At 42.0% G+C, this 27,500-nt stretch overlaps 1 protein-coding gene across 1 annotated transcript in view; it reads right to left on the minus strand.

Annotated features, from left to right (window-relative positions):
* The window catches only part of LOC138756841 (tyrosine-protein kinase JAK2-like), a 78,971-nt gene that overhangs the window by 39,195 nt on the left and 12,276 nt on the right, over nt 1–27,500 (minus strand). Inside the window, exons 2-8 of the mRNA XM_069923232.1 lie at nt 26,625–26,842; nt 12,941–13,064; nt 9,776–9,893; nt 9,365–9,510; nt 7,345–7,642; nt 4,966–5,088; nt 3,503–3,688 (exon numbers count right to left, since the gene is read on the minus strand). Coding sequence (XP_069779333.1) covers nt 3,503–3,688; nt 4,966–5,088; nt 7,345–7,642; nt 9,365–9,510; nt 9,776–9,893; nt 12,941–13,064; nt 26,625–26,817 — 1,188 coding nt within the window. The 5' untranslated portion in view covers nt 26,818–26,842. The remainder of the gene's footprint in view (nt 1–3,502; nt 3,689–4,965; nt 5,089–7,344; nt 7,643–9,364; nt 9,511–9,775; nt 9,894–12,940; nt 13,065–26,624; nt 26,843–27,500) is intronic.

The raw sequence follows: 27,500 nt of genomic DNA on the forward strand, positions 1-27,500 counted from the left end.
CTCTGAAAACAGTCTCATCAGGATTGAAAGCCCGGTACTGGAACCTCAAAGAGAAGATCAAAGATGATTACCTCGTGATTTTAAAAGTGACAGCAGGGAAGAGGAAAGATCTGGTATGTGCAATGAGTCAGGATGCAGAAAATGTGAAAGCGATTAAGAAGCAATCAAAGTCAGAATGTTAAAAATAAAAAATTTTAAAAAAAAAAAAAAAAAGTCAGAATGTTGAAACTCAATCGTTGTCTTCCAGTAATATACAAATAAAATGTGTAATTGTAATTACTGTGGTTTTCTATCAGAGTTATTAGATCTGTCAGTTTAACATGGTCAGTTAAGTGCTTAGCTAGGAAAGGCTATCCTTTGTGTTATCAGAAAACTTGCTGATCCAATTTACCACATTATCATCCAGATCACTGATGTAGACAAAAAACAACAATGGTCCCAACACAGATCCCTGAAACACATCACTAGTCACAGGCCTCCAGTCTGAGAAGCAACCATCAACTACCACTCTCTGTTTTCTTCCACACAACCAATTTCAAATCCAGTTTACAACCACTCCATGGATACCTAGTGTCTTAACCTTTTGAACTAACCTCCCATGTGGGACCTTGTCAAAGGGCTTATTAAAGTCCATGTACTCAACATTTACATCCTTTCCTTCACATACCTTCTTGGTTACCTCCTCAAAAAACTCTACAAGATTCATTAAACGTGACCTACCACATACAAAGCTATGCTGACTGTCCTAATCAGCCCATGGCTGTCCAAATATCCTATTTCTCAGAACTCCTTCCAATAATTTACCTATTACTCATGTCAGGCTCACCGGCCTATAATGACCTGGTTTAGTTTTGCAGTCTTTTTTAAACAATGGGACAACATGAGCTACCTTCCAATCCTCTGGCACTTCACCCTTGGCTAAGGGCATTTTGAATATATCAGCCAGGGCCCCTGTAATTTCCCTCAAGGACCAAAGGAATATCCTATCTGACTCAAGGGATTTATCTACCTTTATTCACTGCAAGACAATGATCCCTTCTCATTCTTTTGAACTCCAGTGAGTATAGACCCAGGAGATCCAATCTCCCATCATCTCTGGAATTAACCTGGTGAACCTCTTCTGCACCACCTCCATTAGTATGTATCTTCTCAAATAGGGAGTCAATGCTCCAGCCGCAGCCTCACCAGAACCCTGTACAATTGCAGCAGAACCTTCCTGCTTTAAAATTAAATCCTTCTTGAATTCCATTTGCCTTCCTTATAAATCTTTGCACCTGCAAACTAACCTTTAGCAATTCGTACACAAGCACTGCCAAGTCCCTCTACACAACAGCATGCTGCAATCTTTCACCATTTAAATAACCTGATCCACTGTTTTTCTTCTGCTTATATACTTCATCATCTTCGGTTTACTTGAACTATTCAGAATTAACAATGCCACCCTTATCCAGTTCCCTTCTACTTAGCATTTGACTTCCCCTTTCTCATTTTCCAAACCTGATTTCCACCTGCAGGTTACCCTTGCTGACAGGGATAAGGTTGGAAAAGTTGTTCTGAGTGGATGAATTACATGTCCTGTCATGGACTATAATATTACTTCCTTGGCCTCCTACTCATTGGTAGAATGTAGATTCAGGATAGTTGACTTAGGACGGAGATGAAGAGGAATTGCTTTTCCTAGACGGTAGTGAATTTGTGGAATTCGCTGCCCATTGAAGCAGTGGCGACTATCTCAGTAAATATACAAGACAAGGTTGGATAGATTTTTACATAGTAGGGAAATTAAGGGATATGGAGAAAGGGCAGATAGGTGGAGATCAGCCGATTACCAGATCAACCATGATCACATAGAATATCGGAGTGGGCAACTCCTGCTTCTATTTCTTACGTCCTTGGTTCTGCGCATTTTTCTTCCATCATCTCCACCTCTGCGCCCACTTCTTCCACCAGGATTCTTCACTCCCACCCCCTTTGAAGACCCCTTTTCCCGCCTTCCTCTTGGACACCTCTTCCCAACCTTCTGCTCGCTTTGGATCTTTATATCTCCAACTACCGTTGAGACATCAACCATCTCATCTTCTCCATTTCCCTCATGAATTCTAATCTCACCCCCTCAGAATGCACTGCCCTTCACTCTCTCCACACCAATCCTAACCTCACTATCAAAACCACAGACAAAGGCGATGCAGTTGTGGTCTGGCGCACTGACCTCCCCCTTACTGAGGCCAGGCGACAGCTCTCAGACACATCCTCTTACTTACCTTTAAACAAAACCCCACCAATAAACATCAAGCTACTCTCATGTACCATCTCTGACCTCATCACTTCCAGTCATCTCTCTCCCATGGCCTCCAGCTTCATTGTTTCCTAATCGTACACTGCCTAGTTTTATCTCCTCCCCAATGCAATTGTCACAGTGGACCCATTGTTTCCGCGTGCTACACCCCCCTCTTAGGTCCAGTCCCTCCCTACCTACATCCACAATATTTCACATTTAACATCAAATTCCCTGAATTCGACCACCTCATTTTCTCTCTGGATGTCCAATCCCTATACACCTTCATCTGTATACTGAAGGTCTCAAAGCCTTTTGGTTCCTTCTCAATAACGGACCCAACCACTCCCGCTTCACCACCTCCCTCCTCTGCCTGGCAGAACTTGTTCTCACCTTCAATAACCCTTTTTTTGGCTCATCCCACTTCCTCCAAGACAAAGAAATAGCCATGGGTCCCAGTTATGTTTGCCTTTTTGTTGGCTGGCACAGACAAGGCCCCCCAACTCTTCCTCTGCTACATGGGAATCAGAATGCGAGTGCAGAGAATAGGGTACGTAAGGAATGATAGGCAAGGGAGGAATCATAAATGTAGTAAAGTTAGAGGGTTTACAATGTGTCCTATTCACTTGGTCCATCTCTGGCAAATCTTTCCTCTTTCTCAATCTCTCTCTCAATTTCAGGAGACAATCTCTTGACAGACGTTTTTACAAAGCCACCAACTCCCACAGTTACCTCGATTACACTTCTTCACACCTGTCCACTGTAAGGATTGCGTTCCTTTCCATCGCATTTGTTCCCAGGATGAGCTCTAACATTCTAGAACATCTGAGATGTCCAAAAAAGTAGCCTCCCCTCCACCACTGCTAACTCTGCCCATACCTGTATCTTCACTAATTCCCACTCATCAGCCCTGGCCCTCTCTGCCCTGAGATACAAGGACAGGATTCCCTTTATCCTCCCCGACCACCCAACCAGCTAACACATCCCACATATTATCTAACATTTCCTACAATGTGATTCCCATCACCAGTCATATCTTCCGTTTCCTCCTCTCTCCACATTCCACAGGAGCTGCTCCCTCTATGACTCCCTCATCCACTCATCCCTTCCCACCTGCTACTTACCCCCGTGACTGTAGGAAACATTACACTTGCACCCAGATCGCCTCCTTTACTATACTTTTAAGCCCCAAACTGTCCTTCAAGTGAATCTGCAGGAGTCATTTACTGCATCTGGTGCTCCCGTTGTGACCTCCGCTACATCAGAGAGGTAGGACATAGATTGGGAGATTGTTTCATTGAGCATCTTCACTCTGTCTGCCGCAATAGCAGGGACCTCCCAACAGCCAACAATTTCAATTCTGGCCCCACTCCCACATTGAACTAACTTTCCAAGGCCTCGTGCACTGCCAAACTGTCAGGAGAACGGTGGAGGGTGGGGAAGGGAAGAGAAGAGCTGGGGAGAGATAAGAGTGTTTGAGGTCCATGGGGATGGGAAGAAAAGGAGAGCTCAAAAGTGTAGATGGGAGGTGGGAAGGGGGGGAGGAAAGGGAAAAGTGGAGGGAGGGGGGTGGCCATAGGAGGAGTGGAGGCCGAAGTTGATGAAGGAACCAGCAAGGGAGTTGGCATGAACGCCAGAATGGGGGTGTTCAGAAGCAAGGAAAGATCTGTGTTGATGGAGCTGCCAGGGGTTCTGGGCCAGAACCAGGGTGGGTGGCAGACATATCAGGTTGAGAGTTGCAACAGAGATTATTTAAAAATTCTACAATTATGCAAAATGGAAAACGTTGGCCATTGGAAGTTGACACAAATGTCAACTTTATCCACTTTGCTGCTTTCACCCTGACCTCAAATTCACTTAGGAACATAGGAACATAGGAAGTTGGAACCGGAGTAGGCCAAAAATGGCCCATCGAGCCTGCTCCGCCATTCAATACGATCATGGCTGAACTAATTTATGACCTAACTCCACCTACCTGCCTTCTCCCCATATCCCCTAATTCCTCTATCATGTAAAAATTTATCTAACTGAATTTTAAATATGTTTAATGAGGCAGCCTCAACCACTTCCCTGGTTAGAGAATTCCAAAAATTCACTACTCTCTGGGAAAAACTATTTTTCCTCATCTCTGTCCTAAATCTACTCCCCCAAATCTTGAGACTGTGTCCTCTCATTTTAGTTTCCCCGGCCAGCTCAAAAAACCTTCCTACATCTATCCTATCCATATCCTTCATAATCCTATATGTTTCTATAAGATCTCCTCTCATTCTTCTGAACTTGAGTGAATACAATCCTAGATGATTTAATCTTTCATCATGTCAACCTCTTCATCCCAGGGATCAACCTAGTAAACATCCTTTGGACCATCTCCAAAGCCAGTATATCCTTCCTCAAATATGGAGACCAGAACTGGACACAGTACTCCAGGTGTGGTCTCATCAGTACCTTATACAGTTGCAACATTACCTGAATTCAATTCCTCTAGCGATGAAGGCCAACATTCCATTTGCCTTCTTAATAACCTGCTGCACCTGCAACCTAACCTTTTGCGATTCATGCACAAGCACTCCCAAGTCCCTTTGCACTACATGCTGTAGTTTTTCACCCTTTAAATAATATTCAGCTCTTTTATTTTTCTTGCCAAAGTGGATAACCTCACACTTACTAACATTGTACTCCATCTGCCAGACCTTTGCCCACTCATCCAGCTTAACTATATCCCTCTGCAGACTCTCCACATCCTCATTACAATGTGCTCTTCCACTCAGTTTGGTGTCATCCACAAACTTGGCTACACCAGATTTTGTCCCCTCCTCCAAGTCATCAATGTAAATGATGAACAGTTGTGGACCTAACACTGACCCCTGCGGCACTCCACTTACCACTCTCTGCCAACCTGAAAAACTCCCACTTATCCCGACTCTCTGCCTCCTGTCAGACAACCAATTTTCAATCCAGGCCAATATATTTCCCCGGACTCCATTTTCCTGTAACTTACTGATAAGTCTCTTGTGCGGCACCTTATCAAACACTTTCTGGAAATCCAAATATACAACATCAACCTGTTCCCCTCTATCCACCGCACCCATTATATCCTCAAAGAATCCTAACAAGTTTGTCAAACAAGATCTTCCCTTTCTAAAACCATGCTGCATCTTACCTTCCAAAAGTTTCACTATTTCATCTTTAATGACAGCTTCAAGCATTTTTCCAACTACAGACATCAAGCTAATTGGCCGATAATTTCCAGTCTTCTGCCTACATCCCTTCTTCAAAAGTGACGTGACATTTGCTGTCTTCCAGTCTGCCGGGACCTGCCCAGAATCCAAGGAATTTTGGTATATGACCACCAATGCATCAACTATAACTTCTGCCATTTCCTTCAGAACCCTTGGATGGATATCATCAGGACCAGGTGATTTGTCTGGCTTTAGTCCCATTAGTTTCTCCATCACTACTTTCTTTGTAACAACTATTTTATCAAGGCCCTCCCCAACATTCGCATCCTTAACTCCGCACTTGGGCATGCTGGACGTGTCTTCCACTGTGAAGACTGACACAAACTATTTGTTCAATGTCTCGGCCATTTCCTCATTTTTTGCTACCAGTTTTCCTTTCTCATCCTCCAAGGGTCCTATGTTAACTCTGGCCACCCTCTTCCGTTTTATATATTTATAAAATTTTTTGCTTTCTGTTTTTATATTTTGTGCCAATTTACTTTCATAATCCTTTTTCCCATTTCTTATTACCCACTTTGTAACCCTTGTTGTCTCTTAAAGTTTTCCCAATCTTCCAGTTTCCCACTGCTCTTTGCAGCTTTGTACACCTGCGCCTTCAATTTTATATTCTCCTTTATTTCCTTTGTTAACCACGGTTGATTTTTCCCTCTCTTGCTGCCCTTTTTCCTGACCGGAATATAATTTTGTTGAGCATTACAAAATATTTATTTGAAAATCTTCCACTGTTCCTCAACAGTTTCATCAATTAGCCTGTGCTTCCAGTCCATTCTGCCCAATTCCTCCCTCATCCTATGGTAGTCACCCCTGTTTAAGCATAATATATTAGTTTTAGATCTAACTAATCTAACTAATCTTCCATCTGAATGAGAAATTCAATCATACTATGATCGCTATTTCCAAGATGGTCTCTGACTATTACATCATTTACTCTACCTATCTCATTGCACAACACTAGATCCAGGAGAACATTTTCTCTTGTGGGTTCCTTAACATGCTGCTCAAGAAAGCTATCGCGGATGCATTCTATGAAGTCCTCTTCTAGACTCCCACGACCAACTTGATTTTCCCAATCTATGTGGAAGTTAAAGTCCCCCATGATTACTGCCGTATCATTATTACATGCCTCACTTATCTCTCTATTTACTTCCTGTGCCACTAAACTATAGTTATTTGGTGGCCGATAGATAACACCCACCAATAATTTTTTCCCTTTGTTATTCTTTATCTCTACCCAAATGGACTCAACATTATGCTCTTTAGATCTTATATCATTCCTCACTACTGCCTGGAGCTCATCTTTGATTAAGAGTGCAACTCCACGTCCCTTACCATCCTGTCTATCTCTTTGCACCACCTGATACCCTTGAAAGTTTAATTCCCATTTAGGGTCACCTTGTCGCCATGTTTCCGTGATGGCTACCAAATCATAGGCATGGGTACCAATTTGCGCCTCAAGTTCACTAACCTTATTTCTAATACTGCGGGCATTCAGATAAAGTGCCCTTATGCTCTTTGTCCTTTTAATATCTAGTGACTTCTGTAACCTTTTCTTTTGATTTTTCTGCCCACTATTTGAACTTGAGTTCATCTCTGGCAGCACAATCTTGTTTCTCAATCTCTCTCTCAATTTCAGGAGAAAACACAATCTTCTCAACACAGAAATTGCATTTGACTAAACCCAAATTGACTTCAGAATGGAATTTTAAGTGTTATTATTATATTTAGCTCAAAAATTTCAACCCTCAAATGTCCATATTTATATAACCATTAAAATTCAGGAGACACAGAGTCATCCAAAAATATAGTTTATCTCCGTCGTCTGAAACATACCTCATCCTCTTTTATCCTCCACTGAATTCCATGTTCTCCGGACACACAGATGGTCTTGTGCACCTGGTGTGTTTGATGTTCCCACGTTTGATCTTTGACAGAAAAGATCTCCTGATTGGGCATTGCTTCCAAGTTCTCCATATCCAGGAGATATTTCAGCTTCAGATATCTGAGGTCTATTTCACAGAGGCTGATTTTCTTCAGAGATTTGTAAAACTTCCTTCTAATCCTTTTCCTTGTCAGAAAGTTATGTTGCTGAATCTGTTGCCGGAGGGATGATGGAATGCAGGACTTGTAACTTTAAATGGAATTAAAATTATTTGATTAGCGCAGTTCAGCCACCAAAGTTTAAGAGTTGGGAGCTTTCTGACCCTTCCAATGGGGGACTCATAGAATCATCATATTATAAAGCATTGAAAAGATTCCTTTCTGTGACCGTTGTTCATGCCAACATGATGTCCATCTACACTCATTCCATTTCCTTACTTCAGCATCTTTTCTATCTTTGAGACATGCAGTAGCGATAGAGAGAGAGCCGTAAAAAGAGAGAAACACGAAAGTTTGCAGACGCTGTGATTGTAATACAAACACAGAAATGCTGGAGGGCTTGCAACATCAATCAGAATTAAGATTAGAACCCACATCTCGGAGTGAGTCTTTCTTCAATGTGTGAGTGAAAAGCAGCCAGAGAGAGTGCCGAGAAGAATCTCCAGGATGTTGGCTGGAATGGAAGAGTGTTGTTATAAGGAGAGATTGGATAGGCTGGGTTCATTTTCACTGCAATGTCAGAAGCTAAGGGACGAACCTCATGGAAGCTTGTAAAGTTATGAGGGGCATAGTTGGGAGAAATAGTTGAAACCTTTTTTCCAGATCAGAGAGTCTTGAATTAAAGAGCACGTTGAGATGAGAGAAATTTTAAGAAGTTCTGAGGGGTAAGTTTTCAATACAAAGGGCAATGAGCTGCCATAAACATGGGAAAAGTTATGCTCTGGAACTATGAAGAATATAATAAACAAAAGGTTACATATGATACAGTATAATTGGTTACACAGATTGTATATCACACCCCAAAAGTTAAAAAAAATGGGATCCAACATTATCAGATAGATGTTTTCACTGTAAGAAGGAAATTGGAACAACAGTACACGCAATTTGGGCATGTGAGAAAGTGAAAAAGTTTTGGGAAGATCTAAATCAGATATTAAATAAAATCACAAAAAGCAACATACCAAAAAATCCAGAGATCTTTCTTCTAAGTAATACAAGAAGTAAAGAATTAGGCCTCAAACTGGATGAAGCACAAAAAAGATTTATTATGATAGCCTTAGCTGTAGCAAAAAAATGTATAATGTCAACTTGGAAATCAGAAGAGAGCCTGAGAGTACAGCAATGGTACATGGAAATGAATAAATGTATTCCATTGGAAAAAATAACATATAATTAAAAAATAAAGTCACATTATTTGAACAAATTTGGGAACCGTACATGGAACATAACAGAGAGGGCCTACCACGGACCTTCACCCCGTAAAACGATAAGAAGACAAAATGACTTGATCCAGTGTGTAAAAGTAGATGACACAATTTTCTTGTTTATTTTCATTGTGCGATGACATTATTTAATGGTTTTATTGTATTATATAAGTTGAATGTTTAATGAGTTTGGAGGGGGGTGGGAAGGGGGGAGGGAAGGTAGGAGGGAAAAAAGGGGAGAAAATGTCACTGTGTATATTTAAGAGGGAAATGTTTGTATGTATTTTGATTGATATGTTTCACAGTGTGAAAAATATTTTTTAAAATTTTTATAAAAGAATGAGCTGCCAGAGAAGTTGGTGGAAGCAGATAGAATTCCCATGTTTAAAGGGCATTTGCCCAAGTTCCTTTATATAATCAAATCTCCTAAAGTCTCTGCCATTTACTCTGTGTCCAACCAGATTCTCATTCCCCTCAGTGTGTCCCTGCTTCCCGCATAAATCTGTTTGTGTTTTTCCTGGGAGGTGGGAAGAATCTGATGTAGTCACCTGATCTGCTCACAGATTTGTTGCAGACTCCATTTCCTCTCTTTTGATATCCGCATTATGTCCAGTACAGCCATCCCCAAGCATTCTTCCTGCATCTGCAAGTCCAATGGGATCTTAATGAAGCCCGTGACAAAGTCAGAGCGTGACTGAGGAGAAAACAAAGGAAGCATTGACAAGCAGATGCAATGGAATTAGAATTCCTGCAATAACATTCTCATCACGTGTTCTCAATTACACAATCTTCTCACTTCTTCAACACAGAAACGACATTTGACAAAACCTAAATTGACTTCAGAATGGAATTTTAAGTGCAAATCATAATGAATAGCCATTATTATGTATTGCACATAGCTCAAAAATTTTGACCCTTAAATGTCCATATTTACATAGCTATTAAAATTTCATAATTACCTGAGCAAAGAGATAGTCAATGACTGAGTAATCCAACACAGCGCCAGCACATTCCTTTGTAACACCACAACGATAAGATTTCTTGTTACCTTGACCAAACCAATTGGGAAAGAAAAATCTAGGCAAGCAGAAAGAAAAGTGCCCATCATTATAACTGTGGTGCCCAAGGTTGACTTCAGAGCCATGTGGAAATCTTTTCTTGTGAATCATTTTGTCCCCTTTAAAGTACAAGAGCAAATACAATGGGTTCTTTTGCAAAGTTAGAATCCATTGTACAGAAACAGCCCCTTCCACGCGTGACATGGTTAACGTAGTGGTTAGCGCGAGGCTATTACAACGCCAGCAACCCAAGCTGAATCCGGTGCTGTCTATAAGGAAGCTGGTATGTTCTCATCCCTGTGTGGGTTTTCTCCGAATGCACTGGTTTCCTCCCACTCTTCAAAACATATGGGTTGTAGGGTAATTTAATGTATTTGGGTGGGGGCACAGGGTCATAGGTCAGAAGGGCCTGTTACTGTGCTGTCAGTCTAAATTAGTGTAACAAGGGGAGGATCATCAGTTCATATCCATAGGAAAGAAACTGTTCATTAAAGCAAGAGGCGCTGGTCTTCAGGCTTATGTAACTTGCACCTGAAAGGAGCAGTGTAAAGAGGTTGTGAGCAGGATAATGGGGTGGTGGTGGTGGGGGAGGGGGGGGTTCTTTATGATATTTGAGGAGATTTGGTATGTTACCACAGACTCTTGCAAACTTCTACTGGTGTACACTGGAGAGCCAGCACCATCATGGGCATCACTCCATTAAGGACATCTGCAAGAGGCTGTGTCACAGCCTCTATCATCAAGGATCTCACCACCCAGGTCAAGTCCTCTTCACATTCCTACCATCAAGAAGGAGGTATAGGAGCCGGAAGACCAATACCTAATGGCTCAAAAACAGCTTCTACCCCTCTGCCGTCAGATTTTTGAATGGACAGTGAACCACAGACATGACCTCACTTTCTCTTCCTTTGCACCAATATTTTTTTAAAATAGCAATATTTGCACTGTAACCCTGCCGCAAAACAATGAATTTCGTGACATATCCATGACCATCAATGTTGACTCTGTTGGCTGAGGCAGCAGCTCACATAGGTATCTTCAATGGGTGTGATGGACATGACTATGTGCGCTGCCTTCTGCATTCCTGGGCACCTGTAGAAGTTTGATTCTAGGACAAGCTAAATCACCTCAGATTTCTTGGAATATAATAAGCATTGGTATGCCTTCTTGATGTGCTGGCTCCAGAATTAGACCTCTTATGAGTAAACTCCCAGGAACTTGAAGGTACAGACCTTCTGCACCCCTGCCCTATGGACAGGTGATTGGTCTGCCATTGAAGATGATGGCTGAAAAAACACGATGCTGAAGGAACTCAGCAGATCAAATTGTGTACTTTTCAGCTTGGGGCTGAAACCTTCATCAAGGTACGAGCAAAATGCAGGGACACGCCCGATTAAAATGGCAGGGAGATGGGCAGGATGAGGAGTATAGGCCCATAGGGATGAGGACAGGTGGACATGGGAGGGAGGTTGTTGGGGAGATCAGGGGTGGAGGGAAATAGGGGGTGATGAGGGGTATGAGGGGGAGCTAGAGAAGCCAGAAGGGGAAGAGGGATGGTGGGGAAGGGAAGAGAAGAGAGAAAGAGGGGAGATGAGAAGTTCCAAGGACTTGGAATTTGGTACTGACCCTCCATGCCCCTGTTCAAAGGAATAGATGGGGGTAGAGATCGGGGTGAGCAGAGAGAACTGTGAGGGACAAGGTGTGGGGGTGGGGGCAAAGGGTGAGGCATTCAGCAGCAAGGCTGAGGTTAGTGCGGGAACCCCGTCCCCAGATGCCTCTGTTCCAGCAGCCATACTGGCTCCCTTGCCAGCTCCAACACTAACTGCAGCCTCACTGCTGGATCCCACACATCATCCCCTCACACCTCTCCTTGCTCATTTCCTCATCTACTCCTCCGACTTCCCTGCCTGCCATCTCTCCCCTCTGACTTGCTCCCTACCGCTCAGACCCCCAACTCCCCTCCTCTGGTTTGCCCCACCTCCCTCCTTCCCCCTCCCCCAGTCTCCCTAGTCCTCTACCTCTCCCCCTTCCCTATTTCCCACCTCCCCCTTCCTGATTCCTCCCCCCCCCACCATATTCCCCCCTCTCCCCTCTGGTTCTTCTGGTCCCCCCACCTCTCCCCCTCTCCCTCCCTCTTATCCCCTCCCTCCCTGTCCTCCTCTGAGCCTGTGCCTGTGGGCCTGCTCTGACCCCCCACCTTTTTATTCAGTGCTTGCCTGCATTTTGTTCTTCCATGATGAAAGGTTCAGGGCCAAATGTCCATCATGTATGTTTACTATATAAAGCAGACTATGCAGCCTGCTGAGTTTCTCCAGCACGGTGTTCCTACCACAATCACAGTGACTTTTGTGTTTCTTTCTGATCTGGCTGTGAATACAACCCCACTACCTTTTCCCACAACCATTCTTTAACTTGGCAAAATATGAATTCACTGTCTTCAATGTGGCAGTGTCTACTGGAGGGATATGGACCATGTGATTAAGGGATTCGTTTAATTTGGAATCATGGTGGGAAGACATGATGGGCTAAAGGGCCTGTTGCTGTGCTCTATCTTCTTTACTCTGTTACCTTGTCATGAACAATGATGCAGAGGGGTTGAGACACAAAATGCTGGAAGCATTCAGTGGGTAGTGTGATGGCTTTTGAAAGAGAAACAATTAACATCTCCTTCTTCACAATTGCCAGCAGGCCCGGGAGCTGGATCATTAACTCTGTTCCTCTCTCCACAAGCACTGACTGAGTTGCTGAAGGATTCCAGCATTTCCTGTTTTATTTCAGATTTCCAGCATCTGCAGGTTTTTAATTTTACTATATATAATATGTATTTTTTTCTGCCCATTACATTGGAGGCAATATATAAATGCAAGTAGTAGTTGCTATTGGTGACTTTAGAACCATAGAATACTACAGCATAAAAACAGGCCATTAAGCCCATTTAGGCTGTGTTGTATTATTCTGCCTCATTACAGTATGGATGCAGACATCAGGAGCAAACAGAGGCCAGTGATTTCAACCCATAATGTCAATCGTCAATGCTAAATCCATAATGCATCATGCCACACTTACCTGAGGCGATAGAGAAGGACCTGTTGTGTGCACCCATCAACCTGGAAGATGTGGCTTGGGGGGAACCAGATTTTTGTATCCTCAGTTGCAAGGGCAAAGAGACTATTGTAGATTGGCAGGATGCCTGGGAACACAGACATGTTCAAGTATCAGTGCCAGCAAGGCATAAAGGAAAGGTTTATTGTTGAAAGGTGAACAGAAGGCACAAGAATGTGGGAGCAGAAGGCCACTTGGTCATCACGCCTGCCCTGACATTCAATCACATTGTGAACAATCTGCTCCACGCATCTCAGTCCTCTGACCTTTCAGAATGTATCCATTTTAAATAACTGGAATATAGAACAGGCCCTTTTGGCCGACGTGTCTGTACCAAACATAATACACAAATCAAGTAAAACTCTATTGCTTGCACTTCTAAATATCCCTCCGTCCCCTTCATATTCACGTGTCCATCTAAAATCCCTATAAACATCTGCATCTGCTTTCACCACTACTCCAGGCAATATATTCCAGCCACCAACCACTCATCATTTAAAATAATTGCCCTCTAAATCACACTTAAACTTCCTCCCCCTCGCCTAAAGGTATGTCCTAGTGTGGAACACCTTTAGGTTATGGAAAAGGATTTGACTGTCTCCCTTATTAATGCCTCTCATTATTTTATAAATCTATCAGGTCTCCCTTCAGACTCCTATGCTCCAGGGAAAACAACCCAAGTTTGTCTAATCTCTGCTCGTAACTCGAACCTTATAAATCTAGCAACATCTGGTGAACCTCTTCTATACCCTTTCCCAAAGCCTCCACATCATATCTATAATGAGGTAACCAGAATTGCACACTTATACTCAATGCCCTGCCCAATGAAGTCAAACACACCATATCCCTTCTTTAACAACTTGTGTGGTCACTTTCAATGAGCTTGGGACCAACGCCCAGATTCCTCTGCGCATCAATACTTTGAGAAAGGTAAAAAAGGTAAAGGTTCCATTATTGTCACATAATGCTACATTTAAAATGTAACATACATGAAATTGTTTAACTTTTGTTTACCGAAAGGCAGTCGGACAGTCGCCACTTTTTCCAGCACCTCTCACAAAAAGCCCCAGTATTAACTGTATGTGATAGTACAGATTCTATCACCAATGTGTATATGTACAGATTGTAGAGTAGGATGACTGTGATTGGCTGAGAGTGTAGCCACACCTACTGGCAGGTCTTAAAGGATTGCTCCTAGCCAGACCAGGTCATTCTGGACTGGTTGACCTACTTGTGATATGCTCCAGTCTTCTAGTTAATAAAAGCCTTGGTTTGGATCAACAAGTCTTTGGTTCTTTCGACGCACACTACACTGTACATCTTCACTTTACATTTGCCCCACAAAGTGTAATACCTCACACTCGTCTGCTTTAAACTCCATCATGTGCTTGCTTAGTTTAGAAGACATGTCATTCCAACAAGGTATGACACCCACCGTTTCAAAGAAGGCTCAGTCGTACCAGTGCCCAAGAAAAGGGTGGTAACCTGCGTAAATGACTACTGACCAGTGGCACTCACTTCCACAGGGATGAAATGTTGTGAGAGGCTGGTGCAGTTGCTGATGCAACAACAGTACTACAATGTGATGCAGCCAGCCAGGAAGCCCTTGATAGAACCTCTATCAAAAGTTGACAGGATGGTGGTCAGTAGCCTTGTCTGCTTCAATCTCTCAAGTCAGTACAGTCGCTGATGAGCCTTCCTAACAAGTGAAGAGATGTTGTGTATCCAGGATTGGTCACTTCTTAAATGGACTCCAAGGAACTTGGTTCTCTCCATTACTGAGTTATTAATGTGTAGTGGAGTGTGGTCATCCCTGGTCCTTCTGAAGACCACAATCATTTCCTTTTGTCTTGTCCACGTTGAGACTCAGGTCGTTATTTTTGTACCATTTCACAATGTTAACGAGGCCAACTACCATTGTGTCATTTGCAAACTTGATGACTCTATTGGATCTGGATCTGTGATGCAGCCATGGGTCAGTAGCATGAATAGGAGTAGGCTATGCACACGGCCCTGAGGTGAGCCAGAGCTCAGCATGACGGTGCTTGAAGTTCAGTTGCCGCCCCGGAGAGACTGGTCTTTTTGTTAGGAAATCCAGATACTGAGAGGGAAGTTGAGTCCCAACAAGGACTTCTTCTCTGTCAGCCTCTGGGGAATGATCATACTAAATGCCGAGCTGAGCTGAAGTTAATGAACAGCAGTCTAGGTATGAGACATTGTTCTCCGAGTGGGACAGGACAGAGTGGAGGGACAAGGCTTCAATGGAATGCAGTGAAACTTGTGGCAATGTGGATAACATTCAAAGCCTCGTGAAGGTCACTAGCTGCAATAATGAAAATGTTAAAATTAAAAGGGAAGTGCATTGATGTGAACAGAGGTTGGCGCAGAGAGAAGTTCAGCGAACATCCTAAATGTGAAGATCTATTCTGATAAGAGCACTGCAAACCAGGATTTGGTGGGATTTGGAGTTTTTCATAATAGTAAAAAAGTAAAGCTACCACTCACAGGAGCTGACTACACGAATGGACCAACTTTATTTGGAAGAAAAAAGACTAGAAATTAAAAAGGCTTTGGAAGAATTAGTGTGAATGATTCTTGACAGCATCTAGGCAGCAACTAAATTAAAAATGCAGATAAATTCAAAAATAGGGAGCCAGCCATTAAAACCCATGTGTTTATAAAGCCAAATGCAAAGCCAATTTACTCCGGCTCTGTAATGGCACCAAAAGCTCATGCTCAGGTGGAAGAGGGTTAAATGATGGTGTGTTGGTTGAGGTGTAAAGGAAAGGGTGTCCATTGCTCCGGTGCAGAAAGTAGATATAACTGCAACATTCTGGGAACTATATGATAGCTCAACTGTGTCACAAATTATAAGTCACATTACAGGTCCTACACAGTGAATTGGCTGGGGTCACATCTTCATGAGATTGGACCTCTCACTTTTATGTAAAATTATGTACAGACATATAAAGCCAATGGTTCATATTGATAAGGGATTTATTCATATACTGTATTAAACTGCTTTATGGCATTTGGTATTTCATACAAAATATTTCAGGCCACCACAGATAAGATGTCAAGAGCAGCTCTGCCTTATCCATATAACAACCAAATCTTGACAAGATTTCAGAAGGGTTCCGGAACATAATGTTAATCTATAAAAAGATTTGTAGCAACAAGCATTTGCATCCTGACAGTGGATGCAAATGGTTTGTATCAGTCAAGGAAAAGGTCCAAATTATTGTCAAGGCGCAAATGCCACTGAATGTCCTTCCTTCCCAGGCATGTCCAGTGTTCTGCGAGGTTGCAGCTGGTCTGACTTGGTACATTGGCAGCTGAATGAGGATGGAGTGACAGGGAAAGAACCAGCTGAAGGCAAACATGTTCTGTAGAAGTCTACGCCTTGAATCCCTCATGATATACCATCATATAACTAACAATTTGTTGTGATGTTCTTGGTTTTGGAGTTGAACAGTTAAGAGACACTTTATGAACAATGGTGAGGAAAGGTCATTGCCTTTGCATGGCCCGTACTCATGGACAACCACAGCAGCAACACTTAGATAGAAAGGAGGGCATCAGAATCAAATTAGGATCAGAAAGTTCCTATTAAAAATAAGCATCCCCATCTTAAAAAGTATTTCGTCAAAATATTAAAAAGAATGTGGCCTTGGCATTAACCAACTTTAGGTTCTGTTACTGGACACCCAATATTTTTTGGATTCGCCATCAGAAATATTTAGGTGTCCTAAGATGGATTAATCTAAAAATTAAATCTACTAAAAAGCATTCTCCCCTTTTGATACTTCCAAATTAATTGATAATTTTGTTGTCAGACATACATTGAAAATTTGGTTTCAATTCAGGAAGCATTTTGGGTACCATCGATTCTTATTAATTAGTCCTATTTTAGGTGATTCCTTCTTTTTACCTTCGGTTCAAGATATCAGTTACCATCAAATTTAGGTATCAAATCTTTATAGAGTTTTCTTTATTGACCAAAATCTTGCTTCTTTTAAACAATTATCCACCAAATTTATAATACCTAAATATCGCTCTTTCATTATTTTCTTGAATTCTTTCATTTTGAGGCTCCCTCAAGATCTGTAACCTAATATGATAGTGAAAATGTATAATTTTAAGCTTGATCAGTCCTTTTAAGATGGTTCCCCAGACAGAATTTTTAAAAAACTATGGGAACAAAATTTTCAATAGTTCATTTCTGAAACTACATGGAATTCTATTTTGAAGCGAGTGCATTCATCCTCTCTTTGTACTAGACACTCATTAATACAGTTTAAGGTAGTACACCGGGCTCACTGTTTCAAAGTCCAATTGGCTAAATTCTATTCTAATCTTTCTTCTAAATGTGATAAATGTATAATTGAAGATACACTGTACCATACATTCTGGTTGTGTCCTTTCCTTTCCAATTTTTGGAAAGGTCTATTTCGTACCTTGTCTTTAGTTCTTAACATTACTTTGACTCCAAATCCTTTTCTTGCTCTTTTTGGAATAAATGGGCCAATGGATCTGATATTGACTGCTTCACATTCCCATGTCGTTGCCTCGCTTCCCTTATCGCTAGAAGGAAAGATGCCATCCCTCCCACTCACAGGTTGTCTGATATGAAGGCATGTTTGACTTTAGAAAAAAATTAGATGCTCTACTATGAATCTTAATTTTGTTTCCTTATGGGGTTCTTTTCTTAATTATTTTCATAATTTGTAAAATTAGTTAACTTTTGGGTTTTTTGACGCCATTCATTACCTTCCTTTTTAATTATCATGTAGTGGACTGCTTGTGTTTAGCCAATAGCATCTGAAGGGAGGGGGTTGATAATTAGTGTAGAGGGTTTTTTTAGTTTTGTTTGTTATTTCTTTTCAATGTAGCATAGGTCTTAACACTACTTTTATAATTATGAGATTTAGTAATAATTTACTTTTTTATTATGCACCTAAGAAACTTTTACTTGATGAAACCAATAAAAATATTGAAAAAGAAAGTTCCTATTAGACTGATGAGTCTTTTCATCTTCACGAGAAATCAGTTTGTCATTCTTAACCAAGTCTGCAATTCTCCTGAAGCAGCTACAAGAATGCAGTGCCTGATCATGCTCCTGTCCCCAAAATAATTCTAACTCTGAACATTGGGAACTCTGGAGCAGAGGTATGATGAGGATTGTGGAACAAAGTTGCTGAGCAGACTGCAACAGGTCCTGTTACAATGAGATCAGCTTTGCTCAGCCACACTAAAGCCTGGATTAATTCAAACCCCTGTTTGCATGACAATGTGAAATCTTTCTATCACAGATAGGGAAAGTTGGATAGCCTGGTTCTTTATTCCCAAGAGGAGAGCTGATATTTTTTTTCCAATATTTTATTTATTCAACATATATAATGTCAAGAATTAAGAACATGATAGCATAGTTACATAATAGAATATTAGCAAATATACATTGAAAATCTATTTATAAAAAGTAAAATACTAAAATCTAAGTACAACTACAAAAAACTTAATAACCAACCCTCCCCCCAAGCTAATCTGACCCCAAAATTAATATATAAAATATTTCATTGTAAAACAATTACAAATAATTAAATCAGATTGCATCAGTTGACATTCACAGACCTCAAAAACTTCATAAAATAATTATATTTTTAAGGAACACTTCACTGATCAAGAAAAAAACTTAATAAATTCATAATTTTAATTTCATTATTTTTGCATACGGACCCCAAATTTGCAAAAATCAAGAGCTGTTCATAAAAAATCACGAGGGGCATGGATGAAATGGTTGCTCGCAGTCTTTTTCCCAAGGTAGATGATTCTAGAACTAGAGGGCATAGGTTTAAGGTGAGAGAGGAGAGATTTAGGAGGAATCTGAAGACAAGATTTTCACTCAGAGGATGGTCCATATGTGGAATGAGTTGCCAGAGGAAACTATGGAAAAAGGTGTAATTTTAACATTCAAAAGATATGTGGGCGTGTATATGGGTAGGAAGGGTTTAGAAGGATATGGAACAAATGCAGGCAAATGGGTCTAGCCCAGATGGCCACTTGGTCGGTATGGGCAGATTGGGCTGAATGCCTGATTCATGCTCTCAGTTTCTAATTAATAAAATAGTTTAGATTGAATTATTTTCCTTTTGTCAGACAATAAACTCCAAGTCCAAGTCAGTGACAAAGGATCATTTTTGGCAGTGACTTTTCAGAAAAATCAACAAAATGAAGTTCGAAGTTTTTACAGTTATATAAATAACCTGGATGAAGAGGCAGAAGGATGGGTCAGTAAATTTGCAGATGACATGAAGGTTGGATGGAGCTGATAGTTGTCGAAGATTACAAGAGCATATAGACAGGATGCAGAGTTGGGCAGAAAAGTGGCAGATAGAAGTCAATCCAGATAAGTCTGAGGTGATGCAATTTGCAAAATGCTGCGTTGTTTCTTAAGAATGTGGATAACCAAGGGACGTTGGGCTCCAAATCCTTGCATCCTTCAAGTTTGCTGCACAGGTTGATAGGATAGTTAAGAAGGCCTATGGGATGCTGGGATTCATTAATAGGGGTTTGAGTTCAGGAGTCGAGAGGTTATGGTGCTACTCTACAAATCTCTGGTGAGACCACACTTAGAGTATTGTGTTCAGTTCTGATCACCTCATTATAGGAAGAATGTGAAAGCTATGGAGAGGATATTTACCAGGATGTCGCCTGGATGGAAAAATAAAGCTCATGACACAAGACTAGCAGAGCTGGGACTTTTCTCTTTGGAGAGTAAAAGGATGAGAGGAGACCTAATAGAGGTCTATAAGATTATGAGAGATGTAGATAGGGTGGACCTCCTGCACCTGTTTCCCAGGGCAGGAATAGCAAATACCAGAGGATATGTGTACAAAGTGAAGGGAGGGAAGTCTTGACGAGACATCATGGAGAGTTGTGGGTACCTGGCATGCCTTGCCAGGGATGGTGGTGGAGGATGAAACATTAGGGACATTTAAGATACTTTTAGACAGGCATTCAGATGGAAGGAAAATAGAGGGTTACGAGGTAGGGAGGGTTTAGTACTTTTTTCAAAGGAATATATAGATCAGCACAATATCGAGGGCCGAAGGGCCTGTACTGTGCTGTAGTGTTCTATGCTTATATCAATAACCACGTCACATGTAGATGTGTGGCTTGAAATCGAGTCCATCAATCACTGTTGTTAAAATAGTTTTCTTTGGCATATCTGAAGATAAACGGATGAATTTTATTCTGCAACCTTAAAGGAGATGGGCAGAATAAGTATAAAGAAATTCATTTCTGTTCACCTCGATTACACTCAGGTGAGAATCATTGGGGGATTCTCTTTCGAGGGACGCTGCTTGGCTGTCTGAGTTTTTCCAGCAGTTTTGTTTTTATTTCAGATTCCAGCTTCCACACTTCTATTTATTTATTTATTTATTTTCCATTGTGTTCGACATTAGTTAGTTTTTGCCCCTGCCTGACTCTAGTTCCCCATCCAAATACTGCATATGCTGACAAAGAGGACGACTCCTGGAATTTCTACCTAAAATGTAGGTTTTGAAGGATACCCTTTCGATAAAACGACCTTAAAATCTGGCACTTGCAGCTGACCAGTAGATGCAGTTAAAAGGAAATCACAATATTTTAATAATAAATTACCATGTAAATGTTTTAATTTTAATTGCATGTTTTAAAATAAACCAATTTCGGTGCTTCTTGTTTAAAGCCTGTACAGAGCCAAAGGCAGTCAGACTGGGTGGATCGACCCTGCAGGGAGCTCTGAGAAGATCTTGATTCTAAGGGGCTGGTGTGATGTGAAAGGGATCGGTTAATGATAGTCTTCTTCATGTCTCCATCTCTTGGATGAAAGGATCAGTGAAAATTGTGAACTCAGCCACTGAGTGCATACATGTGCAAGCTTTGTCTGCATAAAATGGCAGATGGAATTTAATGCTGATAAGTGTGAGGTGCTTCATTTTGGTAAGAAGAATCAGAATAGGACATACGTGGTAAATGGGAGAGCATTGATGAATACAGAAGAACAGAAAGATTTAGGAGTAACGGTACATCGTTCCCTGAAGGTAGAAACTCACGTGAATAGGGTGGTGAAGAAGGCTTTTAGTATGCTGGCCTTTATCAATCATTGCATGGAATATAGGAGTTGGGAGGTGATGTTGAGATTGTATAAGACGTTGGTGCGGCCTAATTTGGAGTTCTGTGTGCAGTTCTGGTCGCCTAATTATAGGAAGGATATAAACAGAGTGGAGAGAGTGCAGAGAAGGTTTACCAGAATGTTACCTGGGTTTAAGCATCTAGAGTCTAGGGAGAGACTGGACAGATTAGGTCTTTATTCTTTGGAGCGTAGAAGGTTGAGAGGGGATTTGATAGAACTATTTAAGATTATGAAAGGGATAGACAGAGTGGATGTGGATAGACTATTTCCGTTAAGAGGAGGAAAGATTAAAACAAGAGGACATGAGTTAAGAATTAAGGGGCAGAGGTTTAGAGGTAACATGAGGGGGATCTTCTTTACTCAGCCGTGTGGAATGAGCTTCCGGGAGAAATAGTGGCGGCGGTGTCAATTGTATTATTTAAGAAAAGGTTGGACAGGTATATGGATGAGAAGAAGATGGAGGGTTATGGGCATTGTGCAGGGAGGTGGGACTAGAGAGGGGTGTTGGGTTCGGTGTGGACTAGAAGGGCCTAATGGCCTGTTTCCGTGCTGTAATTGTTATATGATTATATATGACTTAGCTAACTAACAGGGCATGGGCAAGAATACATTTGAGCCAGTGGGACAATGGCAAGGTATGGATTTTGGACCCAGCATATAGGACGACCCAATTTTAAGTTCTGAATCATTTTATACACACCATATATTGTATACAATGTACACAACTTCAGTCCAAAGTCTATTGATGGAATTTGAAAAAAAAAGTCACCTATAGCTTTCTGGGGGGCAGGGGATTTAAATAATTACTACCATTTGAAATGCCAACTGAAGGGAATTGTTTATTATCACTTGTATCAAGATACAGTGAAAAACTTTGTTTTGCGTGTTATCCAGGAAAGTCAACCTGTATGCTGCATCACATGATGTAACAGAATAGTTATGTTCTAAGTTCTCTGAAACCATATAACAGAGACACTTAATTTGAGGCACTGTCTACTCTCTGATCCTTAACCCAACACAGGCACAGATTGGGAAGTGCTGAGAGCACCATTCCAAGTATGGAAGTGGCCCAGAAATTCATTCCGGTGAATCCACATACAAAATATTGCAAGAAACGTATTGGCAAATTCCTGCTGCAAAAAAGCCAGCCGGTAGAGGGAGTCATCAGATAACGATCATCTGTGGAGGGAGGGGTTGGGCTGAGATCCAGATGTAAAGTCTCAATTCAAAATTTTCACCATCTTCTTTCCTCCACAGATGCTGCCTGGCTGGCTGAGTTCCTGTGGCAGCTGGATTTGTTGCTCAAGGCCCCGGCAATTTAGTCTCTTGTGTCTCTTAGTGAAAAAACGGCTGTTAGTTTTAATCATTCAGAATGGATTGAGGTACAGCATATTGGGTCATTTACCTCTACTGAACTCATGATGGGCAACTGAAATCCATTTTTGTGACACTTGGTCTTTCCATTGAGACTATACCATTTGATGCTTTACAATTTCAATCACTTCTGTTTGAGCAGTTTATGAAATGAAAACAACCGTTGCTTTATATCATTATTCAGGACCAAATAGAGAGGTCAATGCCTAAATGGAAAGAACTTCCAAAGAACAAACATGAAAGGCATAAAGCATTGACTTGCAGCTTTACCTCAGAGCTTGATGACACACTCCACAATATTTGCTCCTTTATGCAATGCTGATGCAAAGATAAATCAAGATACATGTGAGGTTGCTTCAATAAAAAGATGCTCCTATCTCATGATAAGGTTCATGTGCTGACACCATCAGGCAAACTAGAGATGAGAACATGGGATATCTGTAAGATTATGGAGATACAAGAGTTCCTAGAATTAGTGTGTCAGATCAGAGAAGAAATTCTGAAAAGTTCATGCAGAATGCTTGAGAGCGAATAACAATGTAGATTTGAATATAGTTCTGAAGTGTGTGTTAAAGAGTTGACATAGAATGTGATTGAGAAGAATGAAGAAGTGTGGATCACGCTGGTCTGTGGGTGTTCGGATCACGCTGGTCTGTATGTATGCAGATCACAGTGGTCTGTATGTATGCAGATAACGCTGGTCTGTGGGTGTGCAGATCACACTGGTCTGTATATATGCAGATCACACTGGTCTGTGGGTGCGCAGATCACGCTGGTCTGTGGGTGTGCAGATCACACTGGTCTGTGGGTGAGCAGATCACACTGGTCTGTATGTATGCAGATCACACTGGTCTGTATGTATGCAGATCACGCTGGTCTGTGTGTGCGCAGATCACGCTGGTCTGTATGTATGCAGATCACACTGGTCTGTATGTATGCAGATCACGCTGGTTTGTGTGTGCGCAGATCACGCTGGTTTGTGTGTGCGCAGATCACATTGGTCTGTATGTATGCAAATCACACTGGTCTGTGGGTGCGCAGATCACACTGGTCTATGGGTGCGCAGATCACACTGGTCTGTATGTATGCAAATCACACTGGTCTGTGGGTGTGCAGATCACACTAGTCTGTGGGTGCGCAGATCACACTGGTCTGTGGGTGTGCAGATCACACTGGTCTGTATGTATGCAGATCACGCTGGTCTGTGGGTCCGCAGATCACGCTGGTCTGTGGGTGCGCAGATCACACTGGTCTGTGGGTCTGCAGATCACGCTGGTCTGTGGGTGCGCAGATCACGCTGGTCTGTGGGTGCGCAGATCACACTGGTCTGTGGGTGTGCAGATCACACTGGTCTGTATGTATGCAAATCACGCTGGTCTGTGGGTGCGCAGATCACACTGGTCTATGGGTGTGCAGATCACACTGATCTGTGGGTGCGCAGATCACGCTGGTCTGTGGGTGCGCAGATCACGCTGGTCTGTGGGTGCGCAGATCACGCTGGTCTGTGGGTGCGCAGAACACGCTGGTCTGTGGGTGCGCAGATCGCGCTGGTCTGTGGGTGCGCAGATCACGCTGGTCTGTGGGTGCGCAGATCACGCTGGTCTGTGGGTGCGCAGATCACGCTGGTCTGTGGGTGCGCAGATCACGCTGGTCTGTATGTATGCAGATCACGCTGCTCTGTATGTATGCAGATCATGCTGCTCTGTATGTATGCAGATCACGCTGGTCTGTATGTATGCAAATCACGCTGGTTTGTGTGTGCGCAGATCACGCTGGTCTGTGGGTGCGCAGATCACACTGGTCTGTGGGTGCGCAGATCACACTGGTCTGTGGGTGCGCAGATCACACTGGTCTGTGGGTGTGCAGATCACACTGGTCTGTATGTATGCAGATCACGCTGGTCTGTGGGTGCACAGATCACACTGGTCTGTGGGTGCGCAGATCACGCTGCTCTGTATGTATGCAGATCACACTGGTCTGTGGGTGCGCAGATCACACTGGTCTGTATGTACGCAAATCACACTGGTCTGTATGTATGCAGATCACACTGTTCTGTGGGTGTACAGATCACGCTGGTCTGTGGGTGCGCAGATCACACTGGGATGTGAGTGGGAAGATTACACTTGTCTGTGGGCGTGGACAGCCAACTGGCATTTATCATCTACTAATAATTATCCCTGGACATTAGACCATGTCAAAGGCAAGGTAAGTGCTAACAATGTGAATATTCTTTTGTCATACTTCAAACCTTTTCAGCACAGAATTCTTACCCTGAAGTTCATCAATGAATCAGGTTCATCGATAAACCAATGGAACATAAAGATCTGCAAAACAGTACAAGCCCCTCAGCACAGAGTACCTGCCAACTTAATAACCTACTCTAACAACTGTCTTCAATTTCCCTACCTCATAACCCTCTATTTTTCCCAGTTCCATATACCTATCTGATAATATCTTGAAAAATCCTATTGTAACTCACCTCTTACATCACCACTGTATTTACACCCTAGCACCTTAAATCTATGGCCCCTTGTTTTAACCATTTCAACCCTGTGTAAACCTCTGGCCATCCACAAGATCAATGTGTCTGATCATTTTATAAACTTCTATCTGATCGCTCCTCATCTTCTGTCACTACAAGGAGAAAAAACCAAGTTCATTCAACCTCTCCTCATAAGGCATTCTCTCCATCTAGGCAACAGCCTTGTAAATTTCCTCTATGCCCTCTTTTGCATCCACAAATTTCCTGTAGTGAGGTGAGCAGAACTGAACACAATATTTCAGGTGGGGTCTAACTAACGTCTTAAATAGCTGTAACATTATCTCATGGCTCTTGAACTCGATCCCTCAGTTAATGAAGGCCAACGCACCTTACACTATCTTAACAAAACTATCGCCCCGAGCAGCAATGATTTTTTAAACAAATTTGAAAATTAATTGCAAACAATGAGACCAATAAAGTCTCTTTAAAGGGTTCCCACCCAAAACATTGATGGACTGTTTCTACCGACAGATGCTGCTTGAACCATTAAGCGTTGAACCATGGTTGTTAATCTTGAACCAGCGTTGTTAATTCAAGATTGTAGAATCTGCAGTTTCACTGTTGACTTTGTTTATGGAAGGAGCCTGTTGTTTGCTCATGAATGAAATAATCCATAGCCTGTGAACTCTGGAACTTTAGAACCACAGAACAGTGCAGAAACAGGCCTTTGGTGCTTCTAGTCTGTGTCAGATAATTATTCTGCTTCATTCCACTGACCTGCACCCTTTCCATAGCCCTCCATACCTCTCCCATCCATGTACCTGTCCATATTTTTCTTAAATGTGAAAAATCAGCCCACATTCACCACTTCAGTTGGCAGCTTGTTCCACATTCCCACTACTCTCTGTGTAAAGAAGTTCCCCTAAACTTTTCGCCTTTCAGCCTTAACCCATGTCCTCTGGTTTGTATCTCACCCACCCTCAGTGAAAAAAGCCTACTTGCATTTACTCTGTCTATACCCTCATAATTGTTTATACATCTATCATATCTCCCCTCATTCTTTTGCACTTCAGGGAAAAAAGGCCTAACCTTTCCCTGTAATTGAAGTCCTGGGAACATCCTGGTAAATCTTCTCTGCACTCTTTCAATCTTATTGATATCTTTCCTATAGTTAGAAGACCAAAAATGCACATATTGGCCTCATCAATGTCATACAATTTTACCATAAAATACTAACTCCTATATTCAATACTTTGATTTATGAAGCCCAATGTGCCAAAAGCACTCTTGATGACACTACTTTCAGGGAATTATATATTGGTATTCCCAGATCCCTCTGTTCTACTGCACTCCTCAGTGCCCTTCCATTTACTGTGTATGTCCTTTCTTGGTTTGCCTTTCCAAAATGCAACATCCTCACACTTGTCTGCATTAAATTCCACCTTCCATTTTACATGGTCATCATTACTGAGAGGAGACTTTATTCTACATTTCTTTAATTGCTTGAAAATAAATTCCTCAGCTGATATTTGAAAGTTTCCAGGTTAATAACATTGATAATACATGTAGGAAACAGGAAAGAGCTTCACTCGCTGACAAATCAGTTTCCTTACCACTAGCCTGTGCAGCAAAAGTACAGAGTTCCTCTGCTGTGTAGCGTCCAGAGCAGAACTCCATGGTGGTTTCACCATGCGGTGTGGTAGCATGATAGAGATGGATCTTCAGACTGGAGCCTTCTGATGCCCGGTGTTCACTAACTGTATCCTTAGCCGCAGACATTTTTCCAAGGCTGTGTAATGCTGGCATCTAGAAACAAAATATTTTCTTCCAACTGAAGAAAGACAAGTACTTTAATTATGCATTAATGTATCAATTATGCCATTATCAACATAACCATCCCATACTTATTAATCCTCAGGTCAATCGTTTTAGGAATACTGGATCTTGGGAGAAGTCTTATCCATTGAGCTCTCCCTTTGGACCAAGCCTGATCACTATCTCAGCCCCAGTTACCCACCACTGATAAACATCTCTTGAGACTAATCCAACAAAGCTCCATTGATTTTAGACCTGAGACCCAGTTCTGTTCTCCAACTCTGCTCAGCACCCATAGGGTAAGGGAGATAAATCGAGATTTTTACCATTCTTGGCCAGATGACAAGTTCTAAATTTAGGGCCACACCTCCTACACTTTGCCCTGACAGAGTATAATCTCTATCTGTCAATCCAAATCAACTTTTCCTTGATTCCCAGATGTGTTGAGCCCCACGATTTCAGCCACCCGTGTTCAATTCTGACATCTGCGTGGAATTTGCATGTTCACACTCACTGAACTCTGGTTTCCTCTCGCATCCCTGATGTTTTGGTGTGTAGGTTAATTGGTTAGTGCAATTAACACACATTGTTTTCACCTGAGAATTTAGTCATCCAATACAAGTAGGAGTGCAATAGAGAACATCTCTGATATAGGGTCAAACATTCTGTAACAT

The sequence above is a fragment of the Narcine bancroftii genome, chromosome 3 (genome assembly GCF_036971445.1).
Source record: "Narcine bancroftii isolate sNarBan1 chromosome 3, sNarBan1.hap1, whole genome shotgun sequence".
Taxonomy (NCBI): domain Eukaryota; kingdom Metazoa; phylum Chordata; class Chondrichthyes; order Torpediniformes; family Narcinidae; genus Narcine; species Narcine bancroftii.